This window comes from Oncorhynchus kisutch, linkage group LG12 (assembly GCF_002021735.2).
Source record: "Oncorhynchus kisutch isolate 150728-3 linkage group LG12, Okis_V2, whole genome shotgun sequence".
NCBI classification, from domain to species: domain Eukaryota; kingdom Metazoa; phylum Chordata; class Actinopteri; order Salmoniformes; family Salmonidae; genus Oncorhynchus; species Oncorhynchus kisutch.
The window spans coordinates 48857275-48876655 of NC_034185.2; the positions used below are offsets into that span (position 1 = coordinate 48857275).

A 19381-nucleotide genomic window follows, 5' to 3' on the forward strand; every position below is an offset into this window, starting at 1 on the left:
CTGTCGCCTTAGACAATACATTGACTGGCGGATGAATATTTTTTGTGTGTTTTTGGTGAACAGTTTTTCGAGGGATTTTTACTCCTAAACAAGTACTGTTATAGCCACAGACACGATTTAACCAGTTTTAGAGACTTCAGAGTATTTTCTATACACACATACTTATCATATGCATATACTATATTCCTGGCATGAGTAGCAGGACTTTGAAATGTTGCGCGATTTTAACAAAAAGCTGCGAAAATTCGCAAATTCGAATTCGCCTCCCTAAGAGGTTTTAAAACAAGTTATGGATGTTTGTATGGAAGTAGTTCAGTGTCAAAAGAAGGGGTTAAATACGTTGTTATTTTTAAAGCAATTTTTTCCTGATCTTTCGTATTTCTCTCAGATATAGGGCAGACACTTCAAATGCCCCCTTAAATGTGCTGGGCATGATAAAACAACTATGAAAATAACAATGATAATGTCGATTCCATCAACAGTACTTACGGCAACAACAATCTTGACAACTGTGTCAGCACAATCAAACACAGCTGAGCCCACAACAACAACAGCTGCTCCCACAACAAACACAGCCGCAGCAATGACGACTACAGCTGCTCCCACAACAACCACGCTGTGGGTACGAAAAGAAGAGCTGAGGCAAGAAAAAACAAAGCTGCACCCACAACAACCACAGCTGCGGATACGACGAGAAGAGAAGTCGCAAAAAAAACCACAGATGCCCCCACAACATCACCAGATGCAAGAACAACAACCCCCAGAACCCTGCCATCAACAAAAAATCACAGCCATCCCAACAACAACAAAATCTGTTCCCAAAAAAACCATAGATGCACCCACAACAACCACAGTGTCTCCCACAACAACTGCAGCAGCTCCAACAACAGCTTCCCCTACAACAACCACATCTGTTCCCACAACAACCACATATTCTCCTACAGCAACCACAGCTGTGGCTACAACAACCAAATTCATCCCTACAACAACCACATCTGCCCCCACAACAACCACAGATACACCTAAAACAACACCTTTTTCTCCCAAGAAGGCTACAGCAGATCCCACAACCACAGCAGCTTCCAATACAACAACCAAAGTCGTACCCACAACAACCACAACAACACCCACAACAACACCAATGACATCTACACCTACGGCTTCAACAAGCACAGATATGGCTACAACAACAACAGCTACTCCCACAACAACCACAGCTTATCCCACAACAACCACAGCTTCTCCCACAACAACCACAGTTGCAGCTACAACAACAAGAGCTGCAGCAACAACAACCGAGGTGCTGGCCTCACCAACCACAGCTGCTCCAACAACAACCACAGCTGCACAAACGACAACCACAGCTTCTCCCACAACAACCACAGCTTCTCCCACAACAACCACAGTTGCAGCTACAACAACCCCTGCTGCAGCAACAAAAACCGAAGGGCTGGCCTCAACAACCACGGATGCTCCAACAACAACCACAGCTGCAAAAACTACAACAACAGCTTCTCCCACAACAACCACAGCTTCTCCCACAACAACCACATCTTCTCCCACAACAACCACAGCTTCTCCCACAACAACCACAGCTTATCCCACAACAACCACAGCTCCTACCACAAGAAGCACAGCTTCTCCCACAACAACCACAGTTGCAGCTACAACAACAAGAGCTGCAGCAACAACAACCGAAGTGCTTGCCTCAAGAACCACAGCTGCTCCAACAACAACCACAGCTGCACAAACGACAACCACAGCTTCTCCCACAACAACCACAGCTTCTCCCACAACATTCACAACTTCCCCCACAACAACTACAATTGCTCCAACAACATTCACAACTTCTCACACAACAACCACAGCAGCACAAACGACAACCACAGCTTCTCCCATAACAACCACAGTTGCAGCTACAACAACCATAGCTGCAGCAACAACAACCGAAGTGCTGGCCTCAACAACCACAGCTTCCCCCACAACAACTACAACTGCTCCAACAACATTCACAACTTCTCACACAACAACCACAGCAGCACAAACGACAACCACAGCTTCTCTCATAACAGCCACATTTGCAGCTACAACAACCACAGCTGCAGCAACAACAACCGAAGTGCTGGCCTCAAAAACCACAGCTGCTCCAACAACAACCACAGTTGATCAAACTACAACAACCGCTTCTCCCACAACAACCACAGCTTCTCCCACAACAACCCCAGCATCTCCCACAACAACCACAGCTTCTCCCACAACAACCACAGCTTCTCCCACAACAACCACAGTTTCTCCCACAACAACCACAGCTGCACAAACGACAACCACAGCTTCTCCCACAACAACCACAACTTCTCCCACAACAACCACAGCTTCTCCCACAACATTCACAACTTCTCACACAACAACCACAGAATCTCCCACAACAACCACAGTTGCAGCTACAAGCACCACAGCTGCATCAACAACAACCGAAGTGCTGGCCTCAACAACCACAGCTGCTCCAACAACAACCACAGCTGCACAAACTACAACAACAGCTTCTCCCACAACAACCACAGCTTCTCCCACAACAACCACAGCTTCTCCCACAACAACCACAGCTTCTCCCACAACAACCACAGTTGCAGCTACAACAACAGAAGCTGCAGCAACAACAACCGAAGCACTGGCCTCAACAACCACAGCTGCACCAACGACAACCACAGCTGCAGAAACTACAACAACAGCTTCTCCCACAACAACCCCAGCATCTCCCACAACAACCACAGTTGAACAAACTACAACAACAGCTTCTCCCACAACAACCCCAGCATCTCCCACAACAACCACAGCTTCTCCCACAACAACCACAGCTTCTCCCACAACAACCACAGCTTCTCCCACAACAACCACAGCTGCACAAACGACAACCACAGCTTCTCCCACAACAACCACAGCTTCTCCCACAACAACCACAGCTTCTCCCACAACATTCACAACTTCTCACACAACAACCACAGAATCTCCCACAACAACCACAGTTGCAGCTACAACCACCACAGCTGCAGCAACAACAACCGAAGTGCTGGCCTCAACAACCACAGCTGCTCCAAAGACAACCACAGCTGCACAAACTACAACAACAGCTTCTCCCACAACAACCACAGCTTCTCCCACAACAACCACAGCTTTGCCCACAACAACCACAGTTTCTCCCACAACAACCACAGCTGCACAAACGACAACCACAGCTTCTCCCACAACAACCACAGCTTCTCCCACAACAACCACAGCTTCTCCCACAACATTCACAACTTCTCACACAACAACCACAGAATCTCCCACAACAACCACAGTTGCACCTACAACCACCACAGCTGCATCAACAACAACCGAAGTGCTGGCCTCAACAACCACAGCTGCTCCAACAACAACCACAGCTGCACAAACTACAACAACAGCTTCTCCCACAACAACCACAGCTTCTCCCACAACAACCACAGTTGCAGCTACAACAACAGAAGCTGCATCAACAACAACCGAAGCACTGGCCTCAACAACCACAGCTGCACCAACGACAACCACAGCTGCAGAAACTACAACAACAGCTTCTCCCACAACAACCCCAGCAGCTCCCACAACAACCACAGTTGATCAAACTACAACAACAGCTTCTCCCACAACAACCACAGCAGCATCTCCCACAACAACCACAGCTTCTCCCACAACAACCACAGCTTCTCCCACAACAACCAAAGCTTCTCCCACAACAACCACTGCTTCTCCCACAACAACAACCGCTTCTCCCACAACAACCACAGCTTCTCCCACAACAACCCCAGCATCTCCCACAACAACCACAGCTTCTCCCACAACAACCACAGCTTCTCCCACAACAACCACAGTTTCTCCCACAACAACCACAGCTGCACAAACGACAACCACAGCTTCTCCCACAACAACCACAACTTCTCCCACAACAACCACAGCTTCTCCCACAACATTCACAACTTCTCACACAACAACCACAGAATCTCCCACAACAACCACAGTTGCAGCTACAACCACCACAGCTGCATCAACAACAACCGAAGTGCTGGCCTCAACAACCACAGCTGCTCCAACAACAACCACAGCTGCACAAACTACAACAACAGCTTCTCCCACAACAACCACAGCTTCTCCCACAACAACCACAGCTTCTCCCACAACAACCACAGCTTCTCCCACAACAACCACAGTTGCAGCTACAACAACAGAAGCTGCAGCAACAACAACCGAAGCACTGGCCTCAACAACCACAGCTGCACCAACGACAACCACAGCTGCAGAAACTACAACAACAGCTTCTCCCACAACAACCCCAGCATCTCCCACAACAACCACAGTTGAACAAACTACAACAACAGCTTCTCCCACAACAACCCCAGCATCTCCCACAACAACCACAGCTTCTCCCACAACAACCACAGCTTCTCCCACAACAACCACAGCTTCTCCCACAACAACCACAGCTGCACAAACGACAACCACAGCTTCTCCCACAACAACCACAGCTTCTCCCACAACAACCACAGCTTCTCCCACAACATTCACAACTTCTCACACAACAACCACAGAATCTCCCACAACAACCACAGTTGCAGCTACAACCACCACAGCTGCAGCAACAACAACCGAAGTGCTGGCCTCAACAACCACAGCTGCTCCAAAGACAACCACAGCTGCACAAACTACAACAACAGCTTCTCCCACAACAACCACAGCTTCTCCCACAACAACCACAGCTTTGCCCACAACAACCACAGTTTCTCCCACAACAACCACAGCTGCACAAACGACAACCACAGCTTCTCCCACAACAACCACAGCTTCTCCCACAACAACCACAGCTTCTCCCACAACATTCACAACTTCTCACACAACAACCACAGAATCTCCCACAACAACCACAGTTGCACCTACAACCACCACAGCTGCATCAACAACAACCGAAGTGCTGGCCTCAACAACCACAGCTGCTCCAACAACAACCACAGCTGCACAAACTACAACAACAGCTTCTCCCACAACAACCACAGCTTCTCCCACAACAACCACAGTTGCAGCTACAACAACAGAAGCTGCATCAACAACAACCGAAGCACTGGCCTCAACAACCACAGCTGCACCAACGACAACCACAGCTGCAGAAACTACAACAACAGCTTCTCCCACAACAACCCCAGCAGCTCCCACAACAACCACAGTTGATCAAACTACAACAACAGCTTCTCCCACAACAACCACAGCAGCATCTCCCACAACAACCACAGCTTCTCCCACAACAACCAAAGCTTCTCCCACAACAACCACTGCTTCTCCCACAACAACCACAGCTTCTCCCACAACAACCACAGCTTCTCCCACAACATTCACAACTTCTCACACAACAACCACAGTTGCAGCTACAACCACCACAGCTGCAGCAACAACAACCGAAGTGCTGGCCTCAACAACCACAGCTGCTCCAACAACAACCACAGCTGCACAAACTACAACAACAGCTTCTCCCACAACAACCACAGCTTCTCCCACAACAACCACAGCTTCTCCCACAACAACCACAGCTTCTCCCACAACAACCACCGCTCCTACCACAACAAGCACAGCTTCTCCCACAACAACCACAGTTGTAGCTACAACAACAGATGCTGCAGCAACAACAACCGAAGCACTGGCCTCAACAACAACAGCTGCACCAACGACAACCACAGCTGCAGAAACTACAACAACAGCTTCTTCCACAACAACCACAGCTTCCCCCACAACAACTACAACTGCTCCAACAACATTCACAACTTCTCACACAACAACCACAGCTGCACAAACGACAACCACAGCTTCTCCCATAACAACCACATGTGCAGCTACAACAACCACAGTTGCAGCAACAACAACCGAAGTGCTGGCCTCAACAACCACAGCTGCTCCAACAACAACCCCAGCATCTCCCACAACAACCACAGCTTCTCCCACAACAACCACAGCTTCTCCCACAACAACCACAGTTTCTCCCACAACAAACACAGCTGCACAAACGACAACCACAGCTTCTCCCACAACAACCACAGCTTCTCCCACAACAACCACAGCTTCTCCCACAACATTCACAACTTCTCACACAACAACCACAGAATCTCCCACAACAACCACAGTTGCAGCTACAACCACCGCAGCTGCATCAACAACAACCGAAGTGCTGGCCTCAACAACCACAGCTGCTCCAACAACAACCACAGCTGCACAAACTACAACAACAGCTTCTCCCACAACAACCCCAGCATCTCCCACAACAACCACAGTTGATCAAACTACAACAACAGCTTCTCCCACAACAACCCCAGCATCTCCCACAACAACCACAGCTTCTCCCACAACAACCACAGCTTCTCCCACAACAACCACAGTTTCTCCCACAACAACCACAGCTGCACAAACGACAACCACAGCTTCTCCCACAACAACCACAGCGTCTCCCACAACAACCACAGCTTCTCCCACAACATTCACAACTTCTCACACAACAACCACAGAATCTCCCACAACAACCACAGTTGCAGCTACAACCACCACAGCTGCAGCAACAACAACCGAAGTGCTGGCCTCAACAACCACAGCTGCTCCAACAACAACCACAGCTGCACAAACGACAACCACAGCTTCTCCCACAACAACCACAGCTTCTCCCACAACAACCACAGCTTCTCCCACAACAACCACAGTTTCTCCCACAACAAACACAGCTGCACAAACGACAACCACAGCTTCTCCCACAACAACCACAGCTTCTCCCACAACAACCACAGCTTCTCCCACAACATTCACAACTTCTCACACAACAACCACAGAATCTCCCACAACAACCACAGTTGCAGCTACAACAACAGAAGCTGCAGCAACAACAACCGAAGCACTGGCCTCAACAACCACAGCTGCACCAACGACAACCACAGCTGCAGAAACTACAACAACAGCTTCTCCCACAACAACCCCAGCATCTCCCACAACAACCACAGTTGATCAAACTACAACAACAGCTTCTCCCACAACAACCCCAGCATCTCCCACAACAACCACAGCTTCTCCCACAACAACCACAGCTTCTCCCACAACAACCACAGTTTCTCCCACAACAACCACAGCTGCACAAACGACAACCACAGCTTCTCCCACAACAACCACAGCTTCTCCCACAACAACCACAGCTTCTCCCACAACATTCACAACTTCTCACACAACAACCACAGAATCTCCCACAACAACCACAGTTGCAGCTACAACCACCGCAGCTGCATCAACAACAACCGAAGTGCTGGCCTCAACAACCACAGCTGCTCCAACAACAACCACAGCTGCACAAACTACAACAACAGCTTCTCCCACAACAACCCCAGCATCTCCCACAACAACCACAGTTGATCAAACTACAACAACAGCTTCTCCCACAACAACCCCAGCATCTCCCACAACAACCACAGCTTCTCCCACAACAACCACAGCTTCTCCCACAACAACCACAGTTTCTCCCACAACAACCACAGCTGCACAAACGACAACCACAGCTTCTCCCACAACAACCACAGCGTCTCCCACAACAACCACAGCTTCTCCCACAACATTCACAACTTCTCACACAACAACCACAGAATCTCCCACAACAACCACAGTTGCAGCTACAACCACCACAGCTGCAGCAACAACAACCGAAGTGCTGGCCTCAACAACCACAGCTGCTCCAACAACAACCACAGCTGCACAAACGACAACCACAGCTTCTCCCACAACAACCACAGCTTCTCCCACAACAACCACAGCTTCTCCCACAACAACCACAGTTTCTCCCACAACAAACACAGCTGCACAAACGACAACCACAGCTTCTCCCACAACAACCACAGCTTCTCCCACAACAACCACAGCTTCTCCCACAACATTCACAACTTCTCACACAACAACCACAGAATCTCCCACAACAACCACAGTTGCAGCTACAACAACAGAAGCTGCAGCAACAACAACCGAAGCACTGGCCTCAACAACCACAGCTGCACCAACGACAACCACAGCTGCAGAAACTACAACAACAGCTTCTCCCACAACAACCCCAGCATCTCCCACAACAACCACAGTTGATCAAACTACAACAACAGCTTCTCCCACAACAACCCCAGCATCTCCCACAACAACCACAGCTTCTCCCACAACAACCACAGCTTCTCCCACAACAACCACAGTTTCTCCCACAACAACCACAGCTGCACAAACGACAACCACAGCTTCTCCCACAACAACCACAGCTTCTCCCACAACAACCACAGCTTCTCCCACAACATTCACAACTTCTCACACAACAACCACAGAATCTCCCACAACAACCACAGTTGCAGCTACAACCACCGCAGCTGCATCAACAACAACCGAAGTGCTGGCCTCAACAACCACAGCTGCTCCAACAACAACCACAGCTGCACAAACTACAACAACAGCTTCTCCCACAACAACCCCAGCATCTCCCACAACAACCACAGTTGATCAAACTACAACAACAGCTTCTCCCACAACAACCCCAGCATCTCCCACAACAACCACAGCTTCTCCCACAACAACCACAGCTTCTCCCACAACAACCACAGTTTCTCCCACAACAACCACAGCTGCACAAACGACAACCACAGCTTCTCCCACAACAACCACAGCGTCTCCCACAACAACCACAGCTTCTCCCACAACATTCACAACTTCTCACACAACAACCACAGAATCTCCCACAACAACCACAGTTGCAGCTACAACCACCACAGCTGCAGCAACAACAACCGAAGTGCTGGCCTCAACAACCACAGCTGCTCCAACAACAACCACAGCTGCACAAACGACAACCACAGCTTCTCCCACAACAACCACAGCTTCTCCCACAACAACCACAGCTTCTCCCACAACAACCACAGTTTCTCCCACAACAAACACAGCTGCACAAACGACAACCACAGCTTCTCCCACAACAACCACAGCTTCTCCCACAACAACCACAGCTTCTCCCACAACATTCACAACTTCTCACACAACAACCACAGAATCTCCCACAACAACCACAGTTGCAGCTACAACAACAGAAGCTGCAGCAACAACAACCGAAGCACTGGCCTCAACAACCACAGCTGCACCAACGACAACCACAGCTGCAGAAACTACAACAACAGCTTCTCCCACAACAACCCCAGCATCTCCCACAACAACCACAGTTGATCAAACTACAACAACAGCTTCTCCCACAACAACCCCAGCATCTCCCACAACAACCACAGCTTCTCCCACAACAACCACAGCTTCTCCCACAACAACCACAGTTTCTCCCACAACAACCACAGCTGCACAAACGACAACCACAGCTTCTCCCACAACAACCACAGCTTCTCCCACAACAACCACAGCTTCTCCCACAACATTCACAACTTCTCACACAACAACCACAGAATCTCCCACAACAACCACAGTTGCAGCTACAACCACCGCAGCTGCATCAACAACAACCGAAGTGCTGGCCTCAACAACCACAGCTGCTCCAACAACAACCACAGCTGCACAAACTACAACAACAGCTTCTCCCACAACAACCCCAGCATCTCCCACAACAACCACAGTTGATCAAACTACAACAACAGCTTCTCCCACAACAACCCCAGCATCTCCCACAACAACCACAGCTTCTCCCACAACAACCACAGCTTCTCCCACACCAACCACAGTTTCTCCCACAACAACCACAGCTGCACAAACGACAACCACAGCTTCTCCCACAACAACCACAGCGTCTCCCACAACAACCACAGCTTCTCCCACAACATTCACAACTTCTCCCACAACAACCACAGTTTCTCCCACAACAACCACAGCTGCACAAACGACAACCACAGCTTCTCCCACAACAACCACAGCGTCTCCCACAACAACCACAGCGTCTCCCACAACAACCACAGCTTCTGACACAACAACCAGAGTTGCAGCTACAACATCCACTGCTGCAGCAACAACAACCGAAGTGCTGGCCTCAACAACCACAGCTGCTCCAACAACAACCACAGCTGCACAAACGACAACCACAGCTTCTCCCATAACAACCACAGTTGCATCTACAACAACCACAGCTGCAGCAACAACAACCGAAGTGCTGGCCTCAACAACCACAGCTGCTCCAACAACAGCCACAGTTGATCAAACTACAACAACAGCTTCTCCCACAACAACCCCAGCATCTCCCACAACAACCACAGCTTCTCCCACAACATTCACAACTTCTCCCACAACAACCACAGTTTCTCCCACAACAACCACAGCTGCACAAACGACAACCACAGCTTCTCCCACAACAACCACAGCGTCTCCCCCAACAACCACAGCTTCTCCCACAACATTCACAACTTCTCACACAACAACCACAGAATCTCCCACAACAACCACAGTTGCAGCTACAACCACCACAGCTGCAGCAACAACAACCGAAGTGCTGGCCTCAACAACCACAGCTGCTCCAACAACAACCACAGCTGCACAAACGACAACCACAGCTTCTCCCACAACGACCACAGCTTCTCCCACAACATTCACAACTTCTCACACAACAACCACAGAATCTCCCACAACAACCACAGTTGCAGCTACAACCACCACAGCTGCAGCAACAACAACCGAAGTGCTGGCCTCAACAACCACAGCTGCTCCAACAACAACCACAGCTGCACAAACGACAACCACAGCATCTCCCACAACAACCACAGCTTCTCCCACAACAACCACAGCTTCTCCCACAACAACCACAGTTTCTCCCACAACAAACACAGCTGCACAAACGACAACCACAGCTTCTCCCACAACAACCACAGCTTCTCCCACAACAACCACAGCTTCTCCCACAACATTCACAACTTCTCACACAACAACCACAGAATCTCCCACAACAACCACAGTTGCAGCTACAACAACAGAAGCTGCAGCAACAACAACCGAAGCACTGGCCTCAACAACCACAGCTGCACCAACGACAACCACAGCTGCAGAAACTACAACAACAGCTTCTCCCACAACAACCCCAGCATCTCCCACAACAACCACAGTTGATCAAACTACAACAACAGCTTCTCCCACAACAACCCCAGCATCTCCCACAACAACCACAGCTTCTCCCACAACAACCACAGCTTCTCCCACAACAACCACAGTTTCTCCCACAACAACCACAGCTGCACAAACGACAACCACAGCTTCTCCCACAACAACCACAGCTTCTCCCACAACATTCACAACTTCTCACACAACAACCACAGAATCTCCCACAACAACCACAGTTGCAGCTACAACCACCGCAGCTGCATCAACAACAACCGAAGTGCTGGCCTCAACAACCACAGCTGCTCCAACAACAACCACAGCTGCACAAACAACAACAACAGCTTCTCCCACAACAACCCCAGCATCTCCCACAACAACCACAGTTGATCAAACTACAACAACAGCTTCTCCCACAACAACCCCAGCATCTCCCACAACAACCACAGCTTCTCCCACAACAACCACAGCTTCTCCCACAACAACCACAGTTTCTCCCACAACAACCACAGCTGCACAAACGACAACCACAGCTTCTCCCACAACAACCACAGCGTCTCCCACAACAACCACAGCTTCTCCCACAACATTCACAACTTCTCACACAACAACCACAGAATCTCCCACAACAACCACAGTTGCAGCTACAACCACCACAGCTGCAGCAACGTCAACCGAAGTGCTGGCCTCAACAACCACAGCTGCTCCAACAACAACCACAGCTGCACAAACGACAACCACAGCTTCTCCCACAACAACCACAGCTTCTCCCACAACAACCACAGCTTCTCCCACAACATTCACAACTTCTCACACAACAACCACAGAATCTCCCACAACAACCACAGTTGCAGCTACAACCACCACAGCTGCAGCAACAACAACCGAAGTGCTGGCCTCAACAACCACAGCTGCTCCCACAACATTCACAACTTCTCACACAACAACCACAGAATCTCCCACAACAACCACAGTTGCAGCTACAACCACCACAGCTGCAGCAACAACAACCGAAGTGCTGGCCTCAACAACCACAGCTGCTCCAACAACAACCACAGCTGCACAAACGACAACCACAGCTTCTCCCACAACAACCACAGCTTCTCCCACAACAACCACAGCTTCTCCCACAACATTCACAACTTCTCACACAACAACCACAGAATCTCCCACAACAACCACAGTTGCAGCTACAACCACCACAGCTGCAGCAACAACAACCGAAGTGCTGGCCTCAACAACCACAGCTGCTCCCACAACATTCACAACTTCTCACACAACAACCACAGAATCTCCCACAACAACCACAGTTGCAGCTACAACCACCACAGCTGCAGCAACAACAACCGAAGTGCTGGCCTCAACAACCACAGCTGCTCCAACAACAACCACAGCTGCACAAACTACAACAACAGCTTCTCCCACAACAACCACAGCGTCTCCCACAACAACCACAGCTTCTGACACAACAACCAGAGTTGCAGCTACAACATCCACTGCTGCAGCAACAACAACCGAAGTGCTGGCCTCAACAACCACAGCTGCTTCAACAACAACCACAGCTGCACAAACAACAACCACAGCTTCTCCCATAACAACCACAGTTGCAGCTACAACAACCACAGCTGCAGCAACAACAACCGAAGTGCTGGCCTCAACAACCACAGCTGCTCCAACAACAACCACAGCTGCACAAACTACAACAACAGCTTCTCCCACAACAACCACCGCTCCTACCACAACAAGCACAGCTTCTCCCACAACAACCACAGTTGCAGCTACAACAACAGAAGCTGCAGCAACAACAACCGAAGCACTGGCCTCAACAACCACAGCTGCACCAACGACAACCACAGCTGCAGAAACTACAACAACAGCTTCTCCCACAACAACCACAGCCTCTTCCACAACAACCACAGCTTCCCCCACAACAACTACAACTGCTCCAACAATATTCACAACTTCTCACACAACAACCACAGCAGCACACACGACGACCACAGCTTCTCCCATAACAGCCACATTTGCATCTACAACAACAACAGCTGCAGCAACAGAAACCGAAGTGCTGGCCTCAACAACCACAGCTGCTCCAACAACAACCACAGTTGATCAAACTACAACAACAGCTTCTCCCACAACAACCCCAGCATCTCCCACAACAACCACAGCTTCTCCCACAACAACCACAGCTTCTCCCACAACAACCACAGTTTCTCCCACAACAACCACAGTTTCTCCCACAACAACCACAGCTGCACAAACAACAATCACAGCTTCTCCCACAACAACCACAGATTCTCCCACAACAACCACAGCTTCTCCCACAACATTCACAACTTATCACACAACAACCACAGAATCTCCCACAACAACCACAGTTGCAGCTACAACCACCACAGCTGCATCAACAACAACCGAAGTGCTCGCCTCAACAACCACAGCTGCTCCAACAACAACCACAGCTGCACAAACTACAACAACAGCTTCTCCCACAACAACCACAGCTTCTCCCACAACAACCACAGCTTCTCCCACAACAACCACAGTTGCAGCTACAACAACAGAAGCTGCAGCAACAACAACCGAAGCACTGGCCTCAACAACCACAGCTGCACCAACGACAACCACAGCTGCAGAACCTACAACAACAGCTTCTCCCACAACAACCCCAGCATCTCCCACAACAACCACAGTTGATCAAACTACAACAACAGCTTCTCCCACAACAACCCCAGCATCTCCCACAACAACCACAGCTTCTCCCACAACAACCACAGCTTCTCCCACAACAACCACAGCTTCTCCCACAACAACCACAGCTGCACAAACGACAACCACAGCTTCTCCCACAACAACCACAGCTTCTCCCACAACAACCACAGCTTCTCCCACAACATTCACAACTTCTCACACAACAACCACAGAATCTCCCACAACAACCACAGTCGCAGCTACAACCACCACAGCTGCATCAACAACAACCGAAGTGCTCGCCTCAACACCCACAGCTGCTCCAACAACAACCACAGCTGCACAAACTACAACAACAGCTTCTCCCACAACAACCACAGCTTCTCCCACAACAACCACAGCTTCTCCCACAACAACCACAGTTGCAGCTACAACAACAGAAGCTGCAGCAACAACAACCGAAGCACTGGCCTCAACAACCACAGCTGCACCAACGACAACCACTGCTGCAGAAACTACAACAACAGCTTCTCCCACAACAACCCCAGCATCTCCCACAACAACCACAGTTGATCAAACTACAACAACAGCTTCTCCCACAACAACCCCAGCATCTCCCACAACAACCACAGCTTCTCCCACAACAACCACAGCTTCTCCCACAACAACCACAGCTTCTCCCACAACAACCACAGCTGCACAAACGACAACCACAGCTTCTCCCACAACAACCACAGCTTCTCCCACAACAACCACAGCTTCTCCCACAACATTCACAACTTCTCACACAACAACCACAGAATCTCCCACAACAACCACAGTTGCAGCTACAACCACCACAGCTGCATCAACAACAACCGAAGTGCTGGCCTCAACAACCCCAGCTGCTCCAACAACAACCACAGCTGCACAAACTACAACAACAGCTTCTCCTACAACAACCACAGCTTCTCCCACAACAACCACAGCTTCTCCCACAACAACCACAGTTGCAGCTACAACAACAGAAGTTGCAGCAACAACAACCGAAGCACTGGCCTCAACAACCACAGCTGCACCAACGACAACCACAGCTGCAGAAACTACAACAACAGCTTCTCCCACAACAACCCCAGCATCTCCCACAACAACCACAGTTGATCAAACTACAACAACAGCTTCTCCCACAACAACCCCAGCATCTCCCACAGCAACCACAGCTTCTCCCACAACAACCACAGCTTCTCCCACAACAACCACAGCTTCTCCCACAACAACCACAGCTGCACAAACGACAACCACAGCTTCTCCCACAACAACCACAGCTTCTCCCACAACAACCATAGCTTCTCCCACAACATTCACAACTTCTCACACAACAACCACAGAATCTCCCACAACAACCACAGTTGCAGCTACAACCACCACAGCTGCATCAACAACAACCGAAGTGCTGGCCTCAACAACCCCAGCTGCTCCAACAACAACCACAGCTGCACAAACTACAACAACAGCTTCTCCTACAACAACCACAGCTTCTCCCACAACAACCACAGCTTCTCCCACAACAACCACAGTTGCAGCTACAACAACAGAAGCTGCAGCAACAACAACCGAAGCACTGGCCTCAACAACCACAGCTGCACCAACGACAACCACAGCTGCAGAAACTACAACAACAGCTTCTCCCACAACAACCCCAGCATCTCCCACAACAACCACAGTTGATCAAACTACAACCACAGCTTCTCCCACAACAACCACAGCTTCTCCCACAACAACCACAGCTGCACAAACGACAACCACAGCTTCTCCCACAACAACCACAGCTTCTCCCACAACAACCACAGCTTCTCCCACAACATTCACAACTTCTCACACAACAACCACAGAATCTCCCACAACAACCACAGTTGCAGCTACAACCACCACAGCTGCATCAACAACAACCGAAGTGCTGGCCTCAACAACCACAGCTGCTCCAACAACAACCACAGCTGCACAAACTACAACAACAGCTTCTCCCACAACAACCACAGCTTCTCCCACAACAACCACAGCTTCTCCCACAACAACCACAGCTTCTCCCACAACAACCACAGTTGCAGCTACAACAACAGAAGCTGCAGCAACAACAACCGAAGCACTGGCCTCAACAACCACAGCGGCACCAACGACAACCACAGCTGCACAAACTACAACAACAGCTTCTCCCACAACAACCCCAGCATCTCCCACAACAACCACAGTTGATCAAACTACAACAACAGCTTCTCCCACAACAACCCCAGCATCTCCCACAACAACCACAGCTTCTCCCACAACAACCACAGCTTCTCCCACAACAACCACAGTTGCAGCTACAACAACAGAAGCTGCAGCAACAACAACCGAAGCACTGGCCTCAACAACCACAGCTGCACCAACGACAACCACAGCTGCAGAAACTACAACAACAGCTTCTCCCACAACAACCCCAGCATCTCCCACAACAACCACAGTTGATCAAACTACAACAACAGCTTCTCCCACAACAACCCCAGCATCTCCCACAACAACCACAGCTTCTCCCACAACAACCACAGCTTCTCCCACAACAACCACAGCTTCTCCCACAACAACCACAGCTTCATCAACTACAACGACAGATTCACCTACAGAAACAACAGCTACATCAACAACAGCCACAGCTGCACCAACGGCAACAACAGTTCCTGTTACAACAACAATTGCTCCAACAACAACAGTAGCTCCAACATCAAACCCAGCTGGTCCCACAAAAACCACAGATGCACAAATGACAACGATTGCTCTACCTACAGCGACAACAGCCACTTCCACATTGACCTCAGCTTCACCTTCGACAACCACAGCTTCACCTACAGCAACAACAGCTTCTCCAACAACAACAACAGCTGCACCAACGGAAACAACAGATCCTTTTACAACAACAATGGCTCCAACAACAACAGCAGCTCCTACATCAACCCCAGCTGCTCCCAAAACAACCCCAGCTGCTTCCACAACAGCCACAGCTGCACCAACGACAACCATTGCTCTACCTACAGTGACAACAGCTATTTCCAAATTGACCTCAGCTTCACATTCAACAACCACAGCTTCACCTACAGCAACAACAGCTTCTCCAACGACAACCCCTGCTGCTCCCACAACAACCACAGCTACACCAACGGCAACCACAGAATCACCTACAGCAACAACAGCTTCTCCAACAACAACCCCTGCTGCTCCCACAACAACCACAGCTTCATCAACTACAACGACAGATTCACCTACAGAAACAACAGCTTCCACATTGACCTCAGCTTCACCGTCGACAACCACAGCTTCACCTACAGCAACAACAGCTTCTCCAACAACAACAGCTGCACCAACGGAAACAACAGGTCCCGTTACAACAACAATGGCTCAAACAACAACAGCAGCTCCAACATCAACCCCAGCTGCTCCCAAAACAACCACAGCTGAACCAACAACAACCACAACTCCACCTAAATCGACAACTGCCACTACCACAATGAGCTCAGCTTCACCTTCAACTTCTACAATCACAGCTGCACCTACAGCAACAACAGCTTCTTTCACAACAACTACAGATGCACCAACGGCAACAACAATTCCTGTAACAACAACAATGGCTTCAACAACAACAGCAGCTCCAACAACAACAGAAGCCCCAACAACAACACCAGCTGCTACTACAACAACCACAGCTGCACCAACGGCAACAACAGTTCCTGTTACAACATCAATGGTTTCAACAACAACAGCAGCTTCAACAACAACCACAGCTCCACTTACAGCGACCACAAACGCTTCCACAACAACCTCAGCTTTACCGTCGACAACCACAGCTGCACCAGCGGCAAATACAGCTCTTGTTACAACTGCAGTAGCTCCTACAATAACAACCACAGCGGCTCCCACAACAACCACAGCTGCACCAACGACAACCACAGATTCACCTACAGCAACAACAGCTTCAACAACAACAAACACAGCTGCACCAATGACAACCACAGATTCACCTACAGCAACAACAGCTTCTCCCACTACAACGACAGCTGCACCAACAGCAACAACAGTTCCTGTTACAACTACAATGGCTCCTTCAACAACAGCAGCTTCAACAACCCCAGCTGCTCCCACAACAACCACAGCTGCACCAACAATAACGATAGTTCCACCTACAGCAACCACAGAGGCTTCCAAATCGACCTCAGTGTCACATTCAACAACCACAGCTGCCCCTACAGCAACAACAGCTTTCCCCACAACAACCACAGCTACACCAAGAACAACCACAGATTCACCTACAGCAACAACAGCTTCTCCAACAACAACCCCAGCTGCTCTCACAACAACCACAGCTTCATCAACTACAATGACAGATTCACATACAGAAACAACAGCTTCATCAACAACAGCCACAGCTGCACCAACGGCAACAACAGTTCCTGTTACAACAATAATTGCTCCAACAACAACAGCAGTTCCAACATCAATCCCAGCTGCTCCCACAACAACCACAGCTGCACCAACGTCAACCATTGCTCTACCTACAGTGACAACAGCCACTTCCACATTGACCTCAGCTTCACCTTCGACAACCACAGCTTCACCTACAGCAACAACAGCTTCTCCAACAACAACCACAGCTGCACCAACGGAAACAACAGTTCCCGTTACAACAACAGTGGCTCAAACAACAACAGCAGCTCCTACATCAACCCCAGCTGCTCCCAAAACAACCACAGCTGAACCAACAACAACCACAACTCCACCTAAAACGACAACTGCCACTACCACAATGAGCACAGCTTCACCTTCAACTTCTACAACCACAGCTGCACCTACAGCAACAACAGCTTCTCTCACAACAACTACAGATGCACCAACGGCACCAACAATTCCTGTAACAACAACAATGGCTTCAACAACAACAGCAGCTCCAACAACAACAGAAGCCCCAACAACAACACCAGCTGCTACTACAACAACCACAGCTGCACCAACGGCAACAACAGTTCCTGTTACAACATCAATGGTTTCAACAACAACAGCAGCTTCAACAACAACCACAGCTACACTTACAGCGACCACATACGCTTCCACAACAACCTCAGCTTCACCGTTGACAATCACAGCTGCACCAGCGGCAAATACAGCTCTTGTTACAACTACAGTTGCTCCTACAACAACAGCAACTCCAACAACAACCACAGCTGCACCAACGACAACCACAGATTCACCTACAGCAACAATGGTTTCAACAACAACAGCAGCTTCAACAACAACCACAGCTACACTTACAGCGACCACATACGCTTCCACAACAACCTCAGCTTCACCGTTGACAATCACAGCTGCACCAGCGGCAAATACAGCTCTTGTTACAACCACAGTGGCTCCCTCTACAACAACAGCTGCCATAACAACAAATGCAACAACAAAAGCTTCTGTAACAACCATCACTACTAGCCCTACCACAATTACAGCTAACCTCACAAGAACCACAGGTGCTCCAACAACATCCACAGCTGCATCCACAGCTACCACA

General features: G+C 49.7%; 1 protein-coding gene across 1 annotated transcript in view; it reads left to right on the forward strand.

Moving 5' to 3' along the window:
* Positions 1 to 18582, forward strand: part of LOC116376477 (mucin-2-like) — a 55077-nt gene extending 36495 nt beyond the window's left edge. The window contains exons 3-9 of the mRNA XM_031836691.1: positions 8656 to 9668; positions 9930 to 11138; positions 15063 to 16304; positions 16428 to 16501; positions 16551 to 16567; positions 16623 to 17207; positions 17376 to 18582. Coding sequence (XP_031692551.1) covers positions 8656 to 9668; positions 9930 to 11138; positions 15063 to 16304; positions 16428 to 16501; positions 16551 to 16567; positions 16623 to 17207; positions 17376 to 18582 — 5347 coding nt within the window. The remainder of the gene's footprint in view (positions 1 to 8655; positions 9669 to 9929; positions 11139 to 15062; positions 16305 to 16427; positions 16502 to 16550; positions 16568 to 16622; positions 17208 to 17375) is intronic.
* Positions 18583 to 19381: the final 799 nt, after the last annotated feature.